This window comes from Rhinolophus hipposideros (assembly GCF_964194185.1).
Source record: "Rhinolophus hipposideros genome assembly, chromosome: 19".
NCBI classification, from domain to species: Eukaryota; Metazoa; Chordata; class Mammalia; order Chiroptera; family Rhinolophidae; genus Rhinolophus; species Rhinolophus hipposideros.
In genome coordinates this window covers 28,405,036-28,427,812 of record NC_138065.1, presented here as the reverse complement: position 1 = coordinate 28,427,812, position 22,777 = coordinate 28,405,036, and the positions used below count along the sequence as shown (strand labels likewise).

Here is a 22,777-nt window from a genome sequence, read left to right as displayed (position 1 = left end):
CTTTCTTTCTGAGCTGTCTTGTTGTCTTGGTTATTCATGGCAATTAATGATTCATTATTTCTCTTCCTAGACATCTACAGGAGTGGCTTCTGCAATGGGTTGATAGGAAGAGGTCATTCTTTTGTTTTCCAATATTTGTTGGTAGAATGTTTTATTTTCTCTCCGACTGCAGCCTTTTTTTTCCTCTCTCACACAGTAGTGCTGTGTTTTCTTTGCACTATTTCAGCTTCTCACACAATGCGGGTATTCCCTGGGAAACGGGCCTCTCCTCTGTTAAATGTTCACCTGGATCACGGGGCGCCACATCCCTGTGGGGATGCAGAGAGCTTTTGAAGTTCCAAAGCTCCTTCTGCACCAGATTCAGAGCCCGTATGTTTCAGCATTTCTGTTTACTCCTGCAGGATCCTCCCAGATAGGTGGGGTCAGAGGCAGGGTGAGTTGTGAGAGTTGGCCCAGAGCAATGGCGGCGACCACCACCACAGCCGGTGCCACTTCCACAGCTCCCTCCCCTTTGCCAGAACTAGTTGGGCTGCGAATCTGTGTCTGCAGGCCACAGTTCTCAGAAGAGCAAATTTTCTGTTCTTTTGATCTGACACTGCTACTGTTCTGTTTCTAGCACCAGGCAGGTGTGGGTGGGTTGAGCTCTGGGAGGGTGGGGAGGGGGCAGCTAGGCTCAGTGCCTAAGGATTCCGTTCTCTGCTCAGCAGTGAGGGCTTAAACCACCGTTTTCAGCCTTCTTCCCTCAGTCTTTTCTCCGAGGTCTCTGCCGTGAGCGTTGGGTTCAGCCTTGTTATACGCTGCCCCTTCAGCCCTGTGGGCCATAAGCGGAGCCCTAGCAGTTCGAGTTCTTCCCTCTCCCACAGCTGCGGTAGTTCCGGGATACAGCGAGCTCGGAGCACTGAGCTAGGTCTGTTTCCTGTGCCCACGTGGCTCCCTCTCCTCACTTCTCCCTTCTCTGCTCCTCCGCTAGCACGATTATCCCACCTTTAGGTAAATTCAGTAGTGGGATTGTTCTTTTTGCCTGTCTGCTGTACAGGGAGTCCTTTGTGGAGTTATTGTTGTTTGATTAGTTGTAAATTCCAGGGGGTCTTTACAGAGGCTCACCTCACACAGCCATTTTGATTTTGTCTACCCCACTCTTGTATTCTGGAGTAAATTCCACTTGGTCATTTGTAATCCTTTTATTTTTTTAATTGTTAAAAAGATTTTTATTAAAATATAACTAACATATAATATTATATTAATTTCAGAGATATATCATAGTTATTCAACAGTACCTGAAGAAGTACTAGCACTATACAAAATTATTACCACATCATTGATTATATTCCCTATGCTAAAGAAGTGATCACCATAAGTCCAACAATCATCAAACACTGTACCACAATACCACAATATCACAATATTATTCTTTTCCCCTTTTAAAATTTTTTAATTAGAGTTGACATTCATTATTATTTTATGTTAGTTTCAATTGTATAGTTTAGTGGCTAGACATTTACATAATTTAGGAAGTGATCCCCCTGACTAGTACCACCTACCACTATACATAATGATTAGCATGTTATTTATTATATTCCTTATAGTTTACATGGCTAATTTATAACTACAAATTTGTATTTCTTAATCCCATCAACCTTTTCACCCTGTCCTTAAACCCCCTCCTATCTATTACCCCAATAGATCTAGTACCCATCTGGTAACAACCATACATAGGTACTACAATATTATTGACTATATTCCTTATGCTATACCCTACATCCCTATGACTACTGTGTAACAACCCATTTGTACTTCTTAGTCCCTTCCCCTTTTCACCCAACCCCAACCCCACTCCTGTCTGGCAACCGTCTAATTGTTCTATGGATCTAAGAGTTTGTTTCTGTCTTGTTTACTTATTTTGTTATTTAGATTCCACTTATTAGTGAAATTATCTGACATTTGTCTTTCAATGTCTGACTTACTACTCCCAGCACAATATCCTCTATGCCCATCCATGTTGTCGCAGACGGCAAGATTTTGTTCTTTTTTTATGGCTGAGTAATATTCTATTGTATATATGTACCACCTCTTCTTAATCCATTCATCCATTCAGGGATACCAAGGTTGCTTTCATATCTTGGATGTAAATAATGCTACAATGGGCCGGCCTGGTAGCTCAAGTGGTTGGAGCTCCATGTTCCTAATGCCGAAGGCTGCTGGTTCGATTCCAACATGGGCCAGTGGGCTCTCAACCACAAATTTGCCTATTCAACTCCTCGACTCCCGCAAGGGATGATGAGCTCTGCCCCTGCAACTAAGATTGAACACGGCACCTTGAGCTGAGCTGCAGTTGCTCCTGGATGGCTCAGTTTGTTGGAGAGCATCCTCTCAACCACAAGGTTGCCGGTTCAACTCCCGCAAGGGATGGTGGGCTATGCCCCCTGCAAGTAACAATGGCAACTGGACCTGGAACTGAGCTGCGACCTCCACAACTAAGATTGAAAGGACAAAAACTTGACTTGGATCTGATGGACACAGGTCCCATTTGGGAGACCACCTCAGGGAAGATATAGATGCTTGATCAATGTACTGTACACCTGAAGCTGAACAATAATGAATGCCAACTATAATTTTATATATATAATGTGATGGCTCGATGCGATGTCGGAGGGATAGTGGAAGGGGAGATGGGGGAGGGGGGTTCACAGTGTGAGGGATATAAATGATGAACGTCTAAATATTACCTTGTCTTGTGCACCTGAAACTAATAATATAAATTTAAAAAAAAAACTTGACTTGGAAAAAGACCTGGAAGTACACACTGTTCCCCCAATAAAGTCCTGTTCCCCTTCCCCAACAAAAAATTTAAATGATAATAATAATAATAATAATAATAATAATAATAATAATACAATGAACATATGGATGAGCACATCCCCTCGAAGTTTTGGGTTTGTTCAGATAAATACTCAGAAGTGGGATTATTAGGTCTTTCTTTGTTTCTTGGTATAGTCTTTGTTTTAAAGTCCATTTTGTCTGGCATAAGTATTGAGACTCCAGTTTTTTTGTTTGTTTGTTTGTTTGTTTCCATTTTCTTGAAATATCTTTTTCCATCCCTTTACTTTCGGTGTGTGTGTGTCTTTCAATCTGAAGTGCATCTCTTGTAGGCAGCATACGTAAGAGTCTTGTGGGGTTTTTTTGGGGTTATTTTTGTTTTTTTTTAATTTTTTTTTAATTTATTAGTTTCAGGTGTACAAGACAAGGTAATACTTAGACGTTCATCATTTATATCCCTCACACTGTGAACCCCCCTCCCCCCATCCACTATCCCTCTGACCTCACACTGAACCATCACATTATATATATAAAATTTTAGTTGGCATTCATTAATGTTTAGCTTCTGGTGTACAATGCCATGATCAGGCATCCACAGTATCCCTGAGGTGGTCTCCCAAATAGGACGCATGTCCATCGGATACCCAACAAAATCTTTACAACATTATTGAATACGTTCCCCAAATTAATTTTCAAAAAACCCTGAGGCCATCTTGTGGTTACCAGCTGCTTCCTAATCCCTTCACCTTTCCCCTTATCCCCAACCCACCCCCCGCCCCCCGCCCATCTAACAACTCTCGCCCTGCACCTTTTGATTGGAACATTTAATCCATTTACTTTGAAAGTAATTGTTGATAGGTATGTAGTTATTGTCATTTTATTATTCATATTTTTATTATTATTTGTGTGTGTGTGTGTGTGTGTGTGTGTGTCTTAGTCTTAAAGAAGGCCCTCTAAGATTCCTTGTAAAACTCGTTAGGTGGTGATGAACTCCTTCAGCTTTTTCTTGTCTGAGAAGTTCTTTATCTGTTTTTCAATTCTAAACGATAGCTTTGCTGGGTAGAGTGACCTCGGCTGTAGGTTCTTACTTTTCATCACTTTGAATATTTCCTACCAATCTCTGGTATCTCTATGATCCGAATGTTGGTACACTTGATGTTGCCTCTGAGGCCCTTTAAACTCCCCTAAATTTTTTTTTTTTATTCTTTTTTCTTTTTGCTGTTCTGGTTGGGTGTTTTTTGCTACCTTATCTTCTGCATCACTGGTTCTATCCTCTGTTTCATTTAATTTACTCTTGATTCCCTGTAATGTATTCTTCATTTCCATTATTGTAGTCTTTATTTTTGACTGGTTCTTTTTCATGTTTTTTATCTCTATTTTTATGTTTCCTATCTCTTTGTTGAAGTCCTCCCTGAGATAAATGAGCATCTTTATAGCCAGTGTTTGAAACTCTGCATCTGGTAGGTTGCTTGTCTCCATTTTGTTTAGTTCTTTTTCTGGAGCTTTGTTCTGTTCTTTTAATTGGGACATGTTTCTTTGTCTCCCCTTTTTACCTTCCTCTCTGTGTTTGTTTCTATGTATTAGGTAGGGCTGCTATGTCTTCTGGTCTTAGTAGAGTGACCTTATGTGGTAGGTGTGCTGTGTGGTTCAGTGGCATAGTCTTCCTGGTCACCTGAGCCATGCACTCCAGGTATGTCCTTGTGTGGTTTGTGTGTGCCCTCCTCTTATAGTTAATCCTTGGTTGATATATGCACATCAATGAGAGGAATTGACCCTCAGGCTCATTGGTTGTAAGGACTGCCTATGACTACAGTGGAGTAGTTGTGGTGCAGGGGCTGACCCTACAGAGCAGGATCTGCCTCACCAGGACTCTGGAGCCTGCCCAATCCACACCTTGTGTGTCATTCTTGGAGGTAGTTGGGTGATGCTCCAGCTCATTGCAAAGCTGGCCCGTGGATGTGCCATCACTAGGACCACCTTTGGAGGGAATCTGCTGCAGGTCAAGTTCAGCTGCCGCCTGTACCTCATCCAGGGTAACCCAGCAGGAGCCACAAAAAACTCTGCAAATGGATGTCACCTGTGCTGTGCTTGGAAGTGCTTCAGGAGGCCAAGTTGTTAACAAAGGCCTGCTGTCGCTAGTACCAGGCTTAGGGATGCTCACCCAGAGGCAGAGGACATGCTTAAGCCAGATGCTGCTTGTGTGCATTCTGAGAACCTTTAAGAGACCCTAGGAAAGTCTGCAGCATGGGCTAAGTCAGGCAGTTTGTATGCAAAAGCCACTGGAAGCAGGTTGGTTATGCCTGAAATTTGGGGAGAGGGGGTCTGGAATCACTAGGGAGTGACCAACAAGTGATTTTAGTCAGTTTGATGGAGACTCAGATATGGCGGTTGCCTGCCTATGCACTATGGAAAGAGGGAGGACTCAACAAAGAAACAATGACCTCTGGCAGCTACTCTGTCCAGGAGAAAGTTGCCCCTCCAGACCCCATTCCAAACCAGACAACTTAGTTCCCCACCATATGTCCCTGCCACCTTTCCAGCTTCTGCCCCAGCACTAGAGCTCAGAGCCAGTGATTCTCTCAGTAAGTAAGTCCTTTTGTGGTCCTTTTAAGAGGAGTGACTGGAACTCTAGCCTCCTTCTGTCTCACTCAGCCACAATCTCTTCTGGTTTTCACAACCAGAAATTATGGGGACTTCTCTCCCCAACATTGGAACCCTGGGCTGGGATGGGCCTGAGACCTCTCACTTCCCTGGGGGTGGGGAACCTCCATAGCTGAGATATCCCTTCCAATTTTTAATGGTCACCAGTGTGTTCTGCATCTCTGCCCCTCTTACCAGTCTCAAGGTGGCTTCTTCTGCATGTTTTTTTGTTGTAGGGCTTTGGTTCAGCAAGATTTTATGCAATTCTCAATGATAGTTGTTTTGTAGTTTAGTTGTAAATTTGATGTGATCATAAGGGTAGATAAGCACAGCATTTACCTACTGTGTCATCTTGACCAAAACTCTCATTTGTAATCCTTGTATAATGCTGCTGGATTAAGTTTGTTAGTATTTTGTTAAGAATTTTTCCATCAGTATTCATATGTGATATTCTTCTGTAGTTTTCTTTTTGTGTGTATGATGTCTTTGGCTCAGGATAATGCTGGCCTCATGAATTAGAAAGTGCTTTCTCCTCTTCTATTTTTGGGAAGAGTTTGAGAAGGATTGGTGTTAATTATTCCTTAAATAATTGGTAGAATTCACCAGTGAAGCCTCTGGTCCTGAGCTTTTCTTTGCCAGTAGGTTGTTTTTTTTTTTTTTTTTTTTTTTTTTTTTAGTTTTATTTTATTTTATTTTATTTTTACATCCCTCACACCGTGAATCCCCCTCCCCCATCCACCACCACCCCGACCTCACACCGAGCCATCACATTATACACATAAAATTATAGTTGCCAGTAGGTTTTTGATTGCTGATTTAATCTCTTTACTTGTTACAGCTCCTCTTAGATTTTCTATTTATTCCTAAATCAGTCTTGGTAATTTGTTAGTTTCTAGGAATTTGTCTATTCCATCTAAATTATCTAATCTGTTGCCATACAGTTATTCATGATATTCTCTTATAATCCCTTTTTATCTCTATAAAATCTTCAGTTATTGCCATTCTTTCATTTTTAATTTTAGTAATTTGAGTCTTCTTTAATTTTTCTTAATTAATCTAGCTAAATGTATGTCAATTTTCTTAATCTTTACAAAGAATGATTTTCTTTATTGGTTTTTATATTCTCTATTTTGGTTATTTTTGCTCTAATCTTTGGTATTTCCTTCCTTCGGGCTTTGGGATTATTTTGTTCTTCTTTTTCTAGGTCCTTAGGCTGTAAAGTTAGGTTATTGGTTTGATAATTTCTCTCTTTTTTTTAATGTAGGGTCTTACAGCTATAAATTTGCCTCTGAGTACCATTTTTGTTGCATTCTTTAAGTTTTAATATGTTGTACTTTCATTTGTCCTTTTCAAGATCTTGCCTTGTGTTTCTCTTCCCTCTCTATTAAATCTCTTGAAAAATCAGCCCCAACCCCGAACTTGTTTCATGCTGAGCTGAAATAGCCCACTATGTGCCTCTTTCTTACAGACAGCCAGTCCCCTAGGTTAGAAATCCCAAAGTTTCTCTGACTTTTCTTTTTCAGAATCAACTCAATCCTACAGTTCTCCTCTCCTTCCTAAAACACTGCTATTTTTTCATACCTCCCCGTTTCTTAAAACTACCCCGTGTTTCTTAATACCTTTCAAAAAAATTATTCAGTAACCATTTAAGACACTTTACATCCTCATCTCAATCTTCTTAGTATTCACTGAGTTCCCTGGGCCAGGTTCTGGGGGCATAAAGAGCTGACTAAGACATTATTCATTTTCCCAGAAGCACATCATCCAATAAATGAACCATGTCAGCAAACATACCCCAAATGTCTGCTGACTCGACATGCTCACCAGAAAATGGGCAGGACCTCAGTACCACCCCCATGCTCCAAGTGGTCCCCCAGTGACCTAAAAGGATCCCCAAAGATATGCTTCCCTGGGCCACCTAAGTAGTCTCTAGTTGCAGTTGTGAGATATCCTTTCATCCAATCTCCTCTTCTGGTTCTAGTCCTCCATACCAGCACAGCCAACCACCTTGAGAAGACCCCCAATACCTTACTCTGAAAACATCAATATCCATGACAAGGATGCTGGCCTAGGACATTCCCAAAGCATCAATGTAGATTCCAGGGAGAGTAAAGGACTTCCTTGTGTTCTCTGGGCCACACCACATCACCTGTGCCCCTTCTCCTTCCCTAAGCATCATGGCTCAAATCTTATTTTTCTACTTATACCTGCAGAGAACTATTCTACTTCTCCTGCTTCTACCACCTCCTCCTCTTCTCCCACCACAAACTCCTTTCTCTTCCCCCAGAACCAATGTACACACACACACACACACACACACACACACACACACACACACGCAGAGGCAAACAGATATTTGAGCTCATCTTTGAAGGATCAATAGGAGCTCACCTCTTGGAAAAGGTGGGGAAGAGTGTTTCAGGTCAAGAAAACAGTTCTTTTAAAGAAAGAACAGGGCATTCTTGGAAGAATCACAAATAATTGAGCAATGGAGAACCTCTTGTTTATATTCAAAATTCTGCTACAATGTTATCTCCTTCGTGAAGTGTTCCCTGACAACCCCCAAATCTCTCCAACCATCATGTTCACTATTTGTGCTCCCATGGAGCACATACCTCTATCAATTCAACATTTATTGAGCTAGAAATTGTGCTAAGTGTTAGGAATACAGATAATAAACATAATCCCTACCCTCAAGATTATGGGAAAGAGAGGAAAACAATCTCATAATTACAACAAAGGGAAAGAAGTACTTGATATTGAGTGCACAAGGTGCAATTAGTGGTATAAAGTCAATGTGGAGGCAAGCCCTATCCTAGGTCGATGCCTAACTTATGCACCATAACTATTGTCTATCCGTCAGGCTCCTCTACCACATGCTGAGTCCAGAGGACCAATATGTCTCATTCACATTTGTATTGCCAATCTTCAGTCAAGAAACTGGTGCATAAAAGGAACCTAATAAATACGGTCTGAATTCCATGACTTCTAAGGCTTTCCTAACTAAATTGGCATAAAATTGAGCATATAATAGAATGACTTGTTAAATAAACAAATAATTGCAGTCTATGAAAACAAAGGAACCTTAAAGGAATGTGTTCAGTGAGAGAAGAACAGTTCCTGGGGAGCACTTGGGCCATAGATTATGCCCAGACTCCTTGCAAAGGGGAATTTGTCCTTAATATCCTGGACAGAGAACCTCCAAGAGAAGGGATGGAGATGTGTCCAGTCACTCAACAAATATGCACTAGATGCCTACTATGTGCCAAGCACTGTTCATAGGTATTTACAACAATGAACAAGACAGTCAAAAATTCTTGCTTTCATGGAGCTTACATTCTAATGGAAGGGAAAAAGAATTTTTAAAAACCAAATATGCAAATTATAAAGTATGCTAGATAGTAGTATGAAGGAAAATAAATTTGAAGGCAGTTGTACAGGGGTCAGTGTTGGTGATAAGGAAAGAGTGGGCACAGAAGACCACTCTGAAAGGGAATGTTTGCATTATAGACCTTATGAAGATGAAAGAGTGAGCCACATGGACACCTGAAAAACCACATTCCAGGGAGAGGGAATTGCAAGTGTACAAACCCTGACCATCTCAAGGAATAGCTAGGCCAGCGTAGTTTGAGCAAAGTGAACACGAGAGTGTTGTAGGAAATTAGGTCGAAGAGAGAAAAATGACCAACATTTTGGTCTTTATAGGCCACTGTAATTATTTTGTTTTGGTTTAGTTTTTGTTGTTTTAACCTCTGTTCCTGAAATTTAACATCCAGAGGGAAAACTGTATAAATCCTAAGTGTCAGCTCAATGAATTACGTGTGTATAAAATGAATAAACACATGTATCCAGACACAGGTCAAGAAATAGAACATTACTAGCACCCCAGAATTCCCTTTTATGTTCCCTCCTACTTGCCATTCCTCCTACCTCCTCAGAAGTAACCACTATCCTTATTTCTAGCAGCATAGATTTGTATCGCCTGTTTTTTAACTTAAAATGAATGGAATCATACTATTATGTTTTATTTGTATCTGGATTTTTTTTCTCAAGATTTTGCTTGTAATGTTCATCCATATGGTTCCAAGAGAGAAGAGTCACGATGACAAATAACAGCATGTTAAAGTGCTGATGGGAAAGACGTGGTACAGAGTGGGGATTGATGATGGCAGTGTTCATGTGCCTGGCATCCACATGACATTTCAGGGAAGAAAGAGGAAGTGTGAGCTCATCCAGGAGCTGAGTGTCAACCTTCCTCTCTTACTCAGATTCTCTCCTAAGAATTAAGAGATCTCAAGACGGTTGGGGTCATGGTTATAGTTATTTATTCACTCAAACATTTCCAGGTACTATTTTGTGTCAGGCAGTGCTGAGATACAAAGATAAATGAAACATGGTCGGTTAGACAAGCAAGTAAACAGAGGGCTGCAAAATGCTGTGACAAGTGCTAAGTATTTGGCAAAGGATGTTAAGGAAGCATCTCCTTTAAAAATAATTGTGACTATTTCATCTTTTTGCTCAAACATTAATGACTCTGAGATAGGCTCACAATATGAATATGGCCCTTATATGTTCCTTTGAAATATTTATTACTTTTATGTTTATCTCGTCAATTACTAGACTATAATCTTTTTGAGGAGAGAAAAGATATCTTCTGGTATCATGAAAAAAACACACAGTGTTATAGTTGGTGTCAAAGTAGTTGGATTTGAACCTTGACTCATTCTTTAGCTGCATAACCCTGAGAAAATTAGTTAACCCCTCTGTGCCTCAGTTTCTTTATCTATAAATGGAGATAATAACATCCATCCTACCTACCTTACAGAATTGTCAGCATCAAATGAAGTAATGCATAAAAAGAACTATAAATTCAGATTATTAGTCCTCTAAATCTCATAAACCCACGATGTTGAACACATACTAGTAGGTAATCAGTAAATGTTGAGCTTTAATTATACCTTATCAGCAAACACTTGTGGTTTTGGAGTCTATGGCAAGGAGTTGATGTAGTTCCCTGCCTCTCACCCACATCTTATGCCCAGAGAACTCAGAGGCTGGGCTCAGAGAGTGTGGCCACCACCCAGCGCAACCAGCTAGTGGGGGAGGGTGGACTGGGCCAGATCATCTGGGCCAGCTGCCTATTATCCAAGAGTGCCAGACATTTTGTTGGGGATGGAGCCTTCCTGATTGTCCATTTCAACACTTTTTCTAACCTTTTCCTTCTTCATCATATCTCTGGGTTTCAGCATCAGAGACCTCTAACAGACAGGCCGTGTTACGGGTGAGTTATAGCGGTTTCCCTTCTGTGTTTACAGGGAACACAATTTCTCAAACCTCATTGACAGGGGTGCTAGAAGAGTCAGTAACTCTTCCCCTGAAGTTTCCTGCAGAAGAGGAGACCCAGTCCATCACCTGGCTTCATAATGGAACATCTATCATCTTCATACAGCCAAAAGAAGCACTAATTCAGGTGACTGATCCAAAATGGAAAGATCGACTGAAAGTCACCGAGTCCTACTCCTTGCAAATCAAAAACCTGATGATGGCAGACACAGGACTTTACCGCGCCCAGATAACCACAATGACCTCTTCGGTGATTTCCGATTACAGTCTGAGGATTTTCAGTGAGTCAGAGCTTGGGGTTAAGCTCTGTTAATTAAATATGTAAAAAATATTACATATTTGAATTCTATGTGACTGCAAATGTAGGCTCGTGGTAAAGAATATGGCATTTGGAGCCAGACTGAGTTCCAGTGGTAAAGCAACTCAACGGCATTGCACAGCCAGTTAGAGACAGAGCTGAGAATATAACCTAAGGCTTGTGACTCCCAGCCCAAAATCACTTCACTCCCCTTCACACTATAAAATAGTTCCTTTCAACTAGAAATGTAGTGGTAGTAATGGAAGTGAAATATCTATAATTTTGTTACCATGTACATTACATGTTACCTGTCATGTAATCCTCACAAAAGCTTCATGAGGTTAAGTACTATCCTTATCCCTGAGGCACAATGTCAGTCACAGCAACCTCCCTATAGTCACAGAGATAGGAACTAACTGATATAGTATCTCCCTATACATAAAGTCTCATCTGACCCAATAGTCAGTGTACAGAACTACCTAGAAAATGTTCTATAAGGATGAGCTGGAAAAGAGAAACATCTTTTCTATTAATAAAATAATATTTTCCCCAGATAGCTAATGTCTCAACATCAAATTATGGAAACTATAAGGACACTGCTTATGAGTCAATACCAGAAAAAAAAAATCCTTCTAGCAATCAGTGATGTTCAGAGATGCCATGGATGGCAGGAATGTTGTACAGGAGATTTAAGCATTAAACTGATAACTTTAAAAGCCACTGAGATTCCATAATTTTTATCTACTAAAAAACCCATAGTGTCTAAAATTCACTCAGAGTCTTTTGAGTTAAGACATGGTATCCAAAAACAAAACAAAACAACAAAAAATGTTAAAATAAAATGTAGCCACAAGTAGGTTACATGTTAACCTTTAATATCCTGTGAATATTTGACAGGTTTACCATGCTAGTCAGTCATGTTCCTGAAAGAATAGGACACATAACAGGTAAATGTCACAGGAAAGAAAGAATGTCTGGAAAAGTTCTGAACAGAAATTCGAACTAAAGGGGCAAAATCACCCTGGGGCAGTATATTAGCTTCCTGGGGCTGCTAAAACAAAATACCACAAATTTGGTGGCTTAAAACAACAGAAATTTTATTTTCTCACAGTTCTGGAAGCCAAAAGTACAAAATCAAGGTGTGGGCAAGGCTACATTCCCTCTTGAGGACATAGCGGACCATCTGTTCTTTGCCTCTTACATCTGTTGGCTTTTCTTGGTATTCCTTAGCCTGTGGCTATATCACTCTAATCTGTCTCCATGGTCACATTGCCTCTTCCTCCTCCCTGTGTTTTCTCCTCTTCTGTCTACTTTGAATATCTCTCTTCTTTTCTCATATGAGAACACTTTTCATTGGATTTAGGGCTCTTCCAGATAATCCAGGCTCATTTCTTCATCTAATTTAACTATATCTGCAAAGACCCTTTTACCAAATAAGATTCTGGGAATTAGAATATCTTTGGGAGGGCGAGGTGGTCATCATTCAACTCACTACAGGCAGAACCATTCTGGGTAATCAGAAATCATTAATGTAGTGCTAGGACCCTGGGAATAAGAGAGACACATCCAGTGGAAAGTGAAAACAGACACCATATCAGACTCCATAACACTTTAAACAATGTTCTCCTGCCACCATTCAGAAGACCAAGCATGACTTCTGCAACAGCCACACTCCTGAGGCTCAATGTAAGTCCCTTCTCAGCACCTTCTAAAGTACTTCTCCTTCAAAGGTGTGTACACAAAAATGTGTGAGCTCCACCAACATATTTTAAATAGTGCAAGGAATTTCAAGACATGAAATATATAGGTTTCTTAAAACATTGACCAATTACTCTGTATGTACCAGGCTAAAGATAGGAAAGATTTTATCTTATGGGCCAAGATCAATTAATTGTGAGTAACTGCCTACAATTCAGTGTAAAGAAAGATGCTAAAGCCCTGTTAAGTTCATTCATTGAGTCAACAATATTTGTTGAAAAAGTATTTTAGGCACTTGAAATATATAAGTGAGCAAAACAGAGAAAGATCCCTGCCCCATAGGACAGACATTCTGGGTGGGGAATAGGGGGAGATAATAAACAACACACATAATGTGTAAACAAACAACACAGGAGGTAAGAAAGCCATGAGTGCTATAAAGAAAAAAGAGATTAGAATGACATAAGGAGTATCAGAAGAGCCATCAGGGAGCAGGGATCAATTTTAATTAGAGTGGTCATAATAAGAAGATGACATTGGTCATTGAGAAGGTGCCACTTGAGCCAAGACCTGTTGGAAGTTAGGGAGAGAGCTGGGCATATATCTGGATGAAGAGCCATCCAGCACATGCACTTTCTATGTCTGGTGTGCTCAAGGAACATCAAGGAGGTCAAACACCAAGGAGCAGAATGGGGAGAGGGTAATAGGAAATGAGGTCAGTAAGGAAATAGGGGCCGCATTATGTAAGGTTCTGTGAGCCAGCATAAGGACTTTGGCTTCTAACTCTCAGATTGAGAATCATCAGAGGGCTTTACAGAGAAGTAATACAATTTGACTTACTTGTTTAAGATCCCTTTGATGGCTCTGTTGAGAATAGATTGTAAGGGACAAATGTAGAAGCCACTGGACAAATTAGGAGGCCATTGCAACAATCCAAGCAAAAAATGATGCTGGCTTGGACAAGAATGGTAGTGAGAAGTGGTTGGATTCTGAATACATTTTGGAGGTAAAGCCATCAGGAGTTCCTGGTGTTTGGGTTATGAAATAAAGAGATGAGTTCAGCGATAACTCCAGGGCTATTGACATGAGCAACTAGAAAGACACAGTTGTTATGAGTTAAAACAGGGGAAGGCTGATGATGGAACAAGTTTTGAAGACAAAAACAGGATTTCTTTTGAACATGTTCAGTTTGAGATACACATTCTATCCAAGTGAAAATGTCAAATAAGTAGTTATATATTCATCAAGTGTAAAAGGGCAATAAGATAGATTTTTGAGGTCAGCCATGGACCAACATCTCCTTTAAGGGAGATGCCAAATATTTGGCATTCATGCCAAACATTTGCCATTGCTGTGTTAGGCACTGTCTCGTGTAATCACCATAATTACCTAAGAAGTAGGTATTACAGAGGCTTTTACAGAGACTTGACGAGATTAACAATGTATCAATCCATGGTCGTACAGCCAGTAAATGACAAATGATCCTAACCTAGGTTTTCCTAACTCCAAATCCAACACTCTTGCTGTTACATAAAAGCTCCATTCTGGCAAGATAGGTTCCACCACTCCTACTCAGTTAGCTAAACTTAAAGCATTACTCTGTCTCTTCTAATCAGACAGCTAGAGTCATTTTGCTCTTTACTGGGTCACCTTTATGTCAACCCTCAGGCCAAGTCTAACTCAGTGAACTTTTCTGTACTGTTTCCATGTCCCCTTGATTCATAGCTACCAACATCTTACTAACCAATATTTTCTGGTCTCTGCTATCAGAAATTTTTGCAGTAAAAAAAATAAAAAATAAAAATAAATGAAAGAAAGAAATTTTTGCAGTAGATGTTTTCTCAAATGCTTGAGTATATTACACTTCTTTGCTTCCTGGAATTGTTTGCTCTCTCAATTTCTTCACTTCTTTTTTCCCCAACATTTTGGTTCTCAACTTGTCTCTTTCTGTCTTGCTTACATTCCGTATCAGTATCTTTATCACCATTAGAGCCAGCATCAGATACAATGAGGATCAGGATTCCCACAGATTTGAGGGAAATATGGTTCTCCAAGAAAGTTAAGCTTCCATCTTCCACCCCAGCTAGGGAATTCTGATGATCAAGGAAACAGGGCTCTTGTGCCTGGTTTTGGTTTCTGACCTGGCTAAGATAGGGTTGGCCCTCAGCTTAGTCTCCAAATTGTCTTTACACAATGGACAGTGAACAAGGACTAGAAAAGACCCCAGGAATAAACTGAAGCCTAGAAAAGTAAGGTAACCAGCCCCTAATCACCCAACTAGTGGGTAGCAACCCATCTTTTCCTTCTAATTTCTCATACTGATGTCCCTCATCTAGTTGTCCCAGACCTCGATCCCATCAATTAAGCAACACAAGCAGTTATTTACAGAGTATATAGACCATAACATACAGCAGAGTGTCAGGTGGAATACATTGAGGGGAAGGATGTTTTTCACAGAGGGCTGATCCATTTATCCTTAATCCAGTCCTTTTCTCTGCACACAGGAAGACTGAGGAACTTACAAGTTTCCAATTACATGCAGCTGTATGAGAATGGGACCTGTGAGATCCACCTGACCTGCTCTGTGGAGAATCCAAACGACCATGTCTCATTTAGTTGGCAGGTCTCAGGAAATATACTCTTAAAGGAAGCAAACTTCACAATCTTCTGGGACCCTAAGATTTCCAGTGAACAGACCTATTACTGCATAGCTGAAAATCCTGTCAGCAATTTATCCTTCTCTTTCTCCATCCAAAATCCCTGCAAAGGTAACAGTCTGTCTCAGGTCTTTCCAAGAGCCTTGAGCAACTATGGGGTATGGAATGTCCTCATGACCTACATGATTCCCAAAACAGTGACCCAGTGGGAGGCAGCCAAAGATGATGAGAGAGGGCAAACACCCTCTGGTGCTCTGTGCTTCTCACTATCCTCAGAGGTCTCACCTTCCTCCCTCCTCTCCCCTTCCACAATCCCTCCGCCAACACACTCAGAGCCCAAAAACAAACTCCTTGGTAAAGAAGGATTGTTTCCTCTGCTTGGCTCTACCAGGCCCCACCCTGTCCTATCTGACAAATGGGACTCCTACTCTTAGAAATCCTTCCCAGAGCCCCAGAGCTTCTGAGTATAGATGAACACACTCACCCCACAAAGGTGACCTAAAAGAGGTTAAATGGAGACTCTGAGAAAAACACTGTGGGCTTTACTCAGTGTATCTTAAGTGCAATTTCTTTTTTTTTCTTTTCAGGTGTTTTTAATGAGAAAAATCAACACCTGAAAATCATATGGATTACAGTAACAATAGTATTTTCTTTGATTGCTATCGCTGTGTGCTTATTTGTTTCAAGGAAAAAACTAGCAGGTTACCTTTCTTTCTACTTGTCTCTTCTCAAAGGTTTCAGCGACTTAGAGTCTGGGGCTTCAGGTTAAGGGAGGGAGGATGCAAACCCTGGCTCAGCTAGTCTAGTGGGACAATACCTGTAGTACGACCACATACCTGCTAATCTCCTGAGGAAGGTATCCTACTGGGAAATGTAGGACCCGACCTCAGGACCTACCTGCCCTTCCCTTTCTGGTCCCCTCCCACCACATTCTCTAGAGAGACACTAGGGGTTGGGGGATGGAAGGCATCTCTCACTACAGTCACAAGTTTCAATTGCCCTGATTTTATTTTTCAGGTTCCTCAAGTTTCTCTATTCAGCAAACCCAGAGTCCTGGTGAGCTTCCAGACTCTTAACTCCCAATCATAAAACAGATGGAAAGAGCCAAATGGAAGAAGAAGGGCCAGTCAGAGGGCTGTATAATGAGAAATGATGGAGTCAGAATATCATTACTCAGATGGACCAGATAACGCAAGGGGAGAAGCTGTAATTGTCCAAGTCTGTCTCCTGTGGGACCTACAGGGTTCCTTACAAGCATGTGAATCAGTCACTGACACAATTTCTTGGAGTGGGATTAGGGTCGTTGGCCACCCTGCTGATGGAGAAACTAGGTGTCAGTGAAAGGGCTCATAGCCTGTCCATTATCACCTAGCAAGTACAGGGCAGGGATAGGATTAGAGCATCAAAGGCCCAAAGACAAACTGCCTGACCCCATCACTCTATTCATCCAAGATTTGGACATTGAGTAGACACATTCAAAAGAGAAAGTGTGATGTAGAGATTGGAAGGCAGACTCTGGACTCAGCTGGCACTGAGTCTCGTTTCATAGGTGAGAGATATATGACATCATGTGTAGAAGACAATGCATGAGGTTTAGAGTCAGAAGGCACACATTCGAGTTCCTATTCAATCTCTTCCTATATGATTTTGTGCCAAGTGAATTGAATTTTCTGAGCCTACAGTTCCTCATTTCCTATGTAATCAAAGGACTGTGGACTTAAGGACTTCTGAAAAGTTTAATAATGTGTACATGAAATAATCTGGGTCCGTTATGCCTGCCATTGAGGTTCTCTAGTCTAGCTCTTGTGTATGCAGTACTATTTGGTCCTAGGAGCTTCATGGCTTACATGCGAATTTAGAGGAAGACTCTGAAACTTTAGGGTATCTCAAGACCTTGTCCCCCCAAGAGATGAGGTCAGAAATAGATAACATGACTGAGAAGGTTCAGGTTCAAGCCAGAATTCCAAAGATTGTCAAAAATGAATGAACACTAAGGAAGGGCAATGTCTCAAACAACTGCATCTTTGGGGCCAGAAATTCCCCTGGGTTAGTCAAGGTCCCGGGAAAGCATACCCAGAGTCCTTCTACCACTAACTGAATCTTCCTGGGTTTATAGCAGAGACCCTGAGAAACTCAGAGTATGATCCATTCTCTCCAGGGAACACTGTGTATGCTCAGGTCACTCATCCAAACATGGTGAGTTCTTTCAGCTTTATACTCTGGCATTGTCATTATTTTCAGTCATTATTCACAAACTTGTCAGCACAATTATCTGACTAATCCAAAAACTGATGTACATATTGAGGAGAGGAGAAGGCAGCCACAGGAGCTATAAAGTTCTATACAGGACCTTTCCAGCCCCCGCTGCTCTCACCCCAATGGAATGTTTACTCATACTCTGCTTTACAGTGCTCTCTAACTGCTTAATGCATTAGTTAAGTCTTGTCTCTTCAGCTTAATTACAAGTTGCCTGAAAGTGAAAATTATGTCTTCCTCTCTCTTCCTTTATGCCTTAGCATGTATTTATTCAGTAGATACTTGCTGAGTGGATCAGAATTCAATTATGTTTGAGAGTTTCCAAAGGAGACAATTCTGTAGCAGGGGGCTTCTCACCCTGGATGTAGGGAAAATAGGGGTGCTCAGAAGTAGTCTCTCAAGAGAGGAAGGGCAAGAATTTGCAACCCCTCCACAGTAGAGGATATTAAAGGCATGAGCAGCCCTCAGTCGTCTCTTTTACTCTAGCAACATAACAGGATAGATTTGGTCAGGTAACAATTCCCTACCACCTGCAAGAGGAACATTTCTAAGAATACTACACTTCTTGGGGGCCAGTTTCCATTTCTTCTGAAAAATAAGCCCAGAAAACTCATTATTCTCCAACTGATGGAAACAATGTCTAGCTAGAAATCTTGGATTCCCCCAAGCATATCTCCCCTCTTAGAGCCCCTAACAAGTATTTGCAAAGCAGGCTACTTAAAGAGAGGGAGCACGAAAGGGTTCTCTTACTTATTCAGATATTTCTATTGCCTTTCCAATTTCCTCTTGAAGACAAGATGAATCACCCTCAACAAACCAAGAAACTAATGTCTGCAAAATTGTTAACTTTTTCATTAGTATAAAATTGTACTTTGGAGAGTTTTAGAGGTCTTGATAATGCTGTAAATGTTCCTTAATTAATTTTAACTGTTAAAACCTCTGAACATGGGGGATTTCTGCTGTTACTGCTATACTTTGTATTCCAAGCAGAACTACTATTGATACCAGGTGTTTCTCGTACTGTACCAGTTCCCCATCTTGTGGAGAACCCAAAGATTTGAGACCAGGCAATTAGAATCAGAGACAAAACAGAGCAGGTAATTTCTCCAGTTATCAGATCTCCTACAGATCTGGTCAAAAGGTGTAATACAATAAACATCTGGTATATACGTTAATTCTTTAAAATGGAAGATGGAGAATAGAATTGGATGCAGAACAAGAATGCTTTTTTTCCTTCACACCACCTGCCAAGGTCACCCTTCTGTCTCTCATTCTTGAGCCCACTGGTTTGCTTGTTTGGGGCACAGAAAATGCCGCTAAACTTTTACAGTTTTGAGAACTGGTGGTGTTTGGTCTCCAGTTCCTCTTGCCGAACATTCCCTAGACTTCCTCCTGAAGAACTTTGACATCATCTCTATGTTTTTCATACTACTTTTCCCTGAGACTATATCTATGCATGAGTATCTCTTTGTGTGAGCCAAATGGGTATGATTCCTTTTTATAGAGAATGGAAAGCCCAACACCTATGAAAAACAATGATTCCTCCACAATTTACTCCACAATTTATCAATCCAAACAGGTAAGCCCATGATTGTTCAATGTTCTTACATTCTTACCTCTCTTCTCAGACCTTTGACTTTGCAAATGAAATAAAAGTAAAGGGGCCATTTAACAGATGCACAAATACCAGTAGGTTATAGAAAATCTCAGGACACCACCAAAACATATCAAAGATGTTACCTTGTATTAACATCACCATGTATAACTGAGTTTTCAACCTGATTGTTTTTTAATATAATCCAGCCTTATGCTATTAATACCCCTATCTGCCTGCTCGTGCTCTCCAGATTTCTTCTATAGCCATGAGGGATGACCTGAGGTTCTTGTCCCTATTAAACTATTTCGTTTTCCTCTTTTTGTTATTAAAATAAACCCATTTCTTCCAGAGCAACTGCCCTTGACAATGTCATCTAAGTTGCTGAAAGGCCTCAAAGGAATTCAAGAACGATGCATCTTCTCCAGTCCTTCAGACTTGAACCTGCTTTCCTAGGTCAAACATTTAAGGAATAACATCATTTGCAGCCTGTGATCCAAATAGCATTTTCTAATCTGCTTCAGGCCAAAACATGCTTCAGATAACATACCTGGATACTGACTTTCTTTTCGGTAACTAAGCAAATGGAGTTATGGTTGACAGACCATAATTCAGAAGACAACCATGTCTCTCCTTTTAGAAAGCGGAATTGTGACTCACTGGGAGAGAGTACAATGTATTGGTTACATGTGTTTTCTCTGGAGTTGAATGGAACCATTCTCAAATCCTCATACTTCATTTCCTAGACATATCTCCTGGGACATGTTACCTAAGCTTTTGGAGCTTTTGTCTCCTAAACTGAAAAAGGAGAATGGTAATACATCAGCCCCATTACTCAAAACAGGAACCTGAGTTATCCTTGACTTCAGCATCTTCCAAATATATGCACTTCTCTCCAAACCTTCAACCACGATCCTATATCCAACCACTATCATCTCTAACCTGGAATATTACAATAAACTTTGAACAACTCTCCCCAACTTTTCTTCCCTCCACTCCATTATCCACAAGACAGCCAAAGTAATATTTTTAATATAAATCAGGTCTTTCACTTGCCTGCTTAAAACCCTGAAAGATTACCCCATGCACTCAGAATGAAACTGAGTCGCCATGGCCCTGGATGGTCTAGCCCATCTCCAGACTCAGCCATTATCATATGCCCACCACTATCTCCATTTAGCCTCCCTGATCTTCTCTCAGCTCCTTTATTAGAGGAAGGAGTTACCTATGTTAGAGTTATTCACATCTGCCTCAAGGCCTGGTTCCATCTTATTCTTTAAGTCTCAACTTACATATGCCACCTTCTAAAAGAGACCTTTTCAGACCACTCTATCTGAAGTAGACCTCCCCCCTCCCCCAATTATTCTGTCACACTTGCCATGTCATTTATCACGTCACTAAATATTTATTTTTATTTGTTTAATGTGCGTTTCTCCAACTCTACCATAAGCTCTCTAGGAGCAATGACCATAATGATTTTATTTATCACTCTATCCCTGCATGGTATCTAGCACATGGCAAATGTTCAATAAATATTTTTAATAAATAAATGAATGTATAATAAAGTTTTATGAGAATTAACTAAGACAATGTAGGATGTCCCCCATGGCCCCAGGCCAATGGGGCCGCCAGGTCGGTGGACAGGGGGTGACCAAGGGATGGCTGGGTGGGAGGACACCTGTGGCTGCAGCTATGCCTGGAGGGTTCCAGGTGTCAGATCCAGAAGCAGCCTCGCTGGCTCTTGCCTCCCAGACATCGTTGCTTCACGGGACACCCTAAGAGTGAGAACAGGTACCCCTACCTGTCGGGAGTTTGGCGACATGGGCATGATCTGGCAGCAGCACTATTACTGCAGCTTGGTGGCCAGGGCAGCCAAATTCACCCTTGCTGCCCTCCCTGTAGCAGGTAGGACACCCCATGGACTATAGCCAGAACCTGCACCTGAAAATGAGCAAGAAAATCGCACAGCTCACTAAGGTAATATATACTTTGAACACTGAGAATGATGAGCATTAATCTGCAACTCAAGCCCTCAAAGATGTTCATGAAGAAGATAGCCAACAAATTCTTGCCAAAACAAAAGAAAAAACATTGCAGTATAAAAGCAAAGTAACAGAGAAGTTAGACCTTAATAGAAAGATTCCAGTTTTAGAAGCATCATGAGATCACATAAAAATGAAGCAGCAGGCTTTGACAGAACTGGAAGCTTATAAGCACAGAGTTGAGGACATGCAACTTTGTGCAGAAGCCCACAGCATGTCCAACACATAGTAATCATGTCTAGAGAGGCTGAAGAGATTAGAAGGAAATTTGAGGAAAGATTACAGAGTTTTGGACAACTCCAAGTACAGTTTGAGAAAAGACAAATTGTTAAGCATTGGAAGATTTGCAAAGTGTTCACAGACGGGAGATCCAAGAGCTGTTGAAATCACAGCAGCATCATAGTGTCTTGGTGAAAAGGGGTCAGGTGAAGGCCGAGGAATTGCACAGAATAAAGGTGGAGACCTTAAAACCCTCGAAGAACTAAAACTTGAACGGAGAAAGCTACTTAAGGGTTATGAAGACAAGTTGAATAAAGCTCTTTTATGAATGTGAGCTTGATGCTTTGGAAAAAATCACAGCTTTTCACAGTAGAAGGCCTACAGACTAGCAAAGAAAAGGAAGCTGATCTTAGAAAACAATTTCAGGGACAGGAAGTAATTTCCAGAAAAACCATAGAGAAATTAAAGACAGAATTGCAGCTAGTACAGAATGAAGCTGGAAGTCTGTGACAAACGTCAAAATCTTCAGATAGCACTTGTTATAGCAGAAAATAATGTTCAGTGTATTGTTTTTGAATACCCCTGGTCATTCGCAGAATGTGAAAATATTCATAAGATTCAGAAAAGTAGTAAAGCAAGAAAAGGTTTATTGGAAGTCGGGAAGCAAGGATGCCCATGGCAGTGTCTAGAGAAGATGGCTGCACTTGTGAGGAAAAGCACCAGTAGAGGAGTTGCCGGGGGCAGAGTCTAGAGTAGACAGCTGCTGAAGTGTGGGGACAGAGTCCTGGAGAGCAGTTTCCAGGCTCTCGGCCTCATGTGGAGGGGTGCTGGCTCGGGTGGTGGATGCCGTCAGCTATTACCGGTTAGCCATATAACTGCCTTGGCTAAGCTAGCAAGCATGGATTGCAGTTAGCAAGTGGGGTCGATTGGAAGAGAAGCAGACAGCAAATTGTGGATCATGTGGCTCCTGCTTCCTGTGTCTCCAACCCAGCAGCCAATGAGAATATAGCAGTATGACTCCCCTATCTATGGCTCCGTTGTTGTTCCTTTTTGGCCTGACCATATCCTGCATTCTTATGCAGGGAGTGGGACCAGACACCCCGCATGACACCCTGAGTGACACATGGTGCAGCGAGCAGGGTATGGCGCTGGCCAGAATGCCAAGAGGGGTAATGGAGCAGTTTATACATGCTCAGCTTCAGGAGGCCCGTGA

At 41.2% G+C, this 22,777-nt stretch overlaps 1 protein-coding gene across 1 annotated transcript in view; it reads left to right on the top strand.

Moving 5' to 3' along the window:
* The window catches only part of SLAMF6 (SLAM family member 6), a 43,546-nt gene extending 22,680 nt beyond the window's left edge, over positions 1-20,866 (top strand). The window contains exons 2-8 of the mRNA XM_081025934.1: positions 10,773-11,081; positions 15,301-15,564; positions 16,041-16,154; positions 16,471-16,509; positions 17,570-17,649; positions 19,214-19,288; positions 19,656-20,866. Coding sequence (XP_080882060.1) covers positions 10,773-11,081; positions 15,301-15,564; positions 16,041-16,154; positions 16,471-16,509; positions 17,570-17,649; positions 19,214-19,288; positions 19,656-19,670 — 896 coding nt within the window. The 3' untranslated portion in view covers positions 19,671-20,866. The remainder of the gene's footprint in view (positions 1-10,772; positions 11,082-15,300; positions 15,565-16,040; positions 16,155-16,470; positions 16,510-17,569; positions 17,650-19,213; positions 19,289-19,655) is intronic.
* The last annotated feature ends 1,911 nt before the right edge of the window (positions 20,867-22,777 follow it).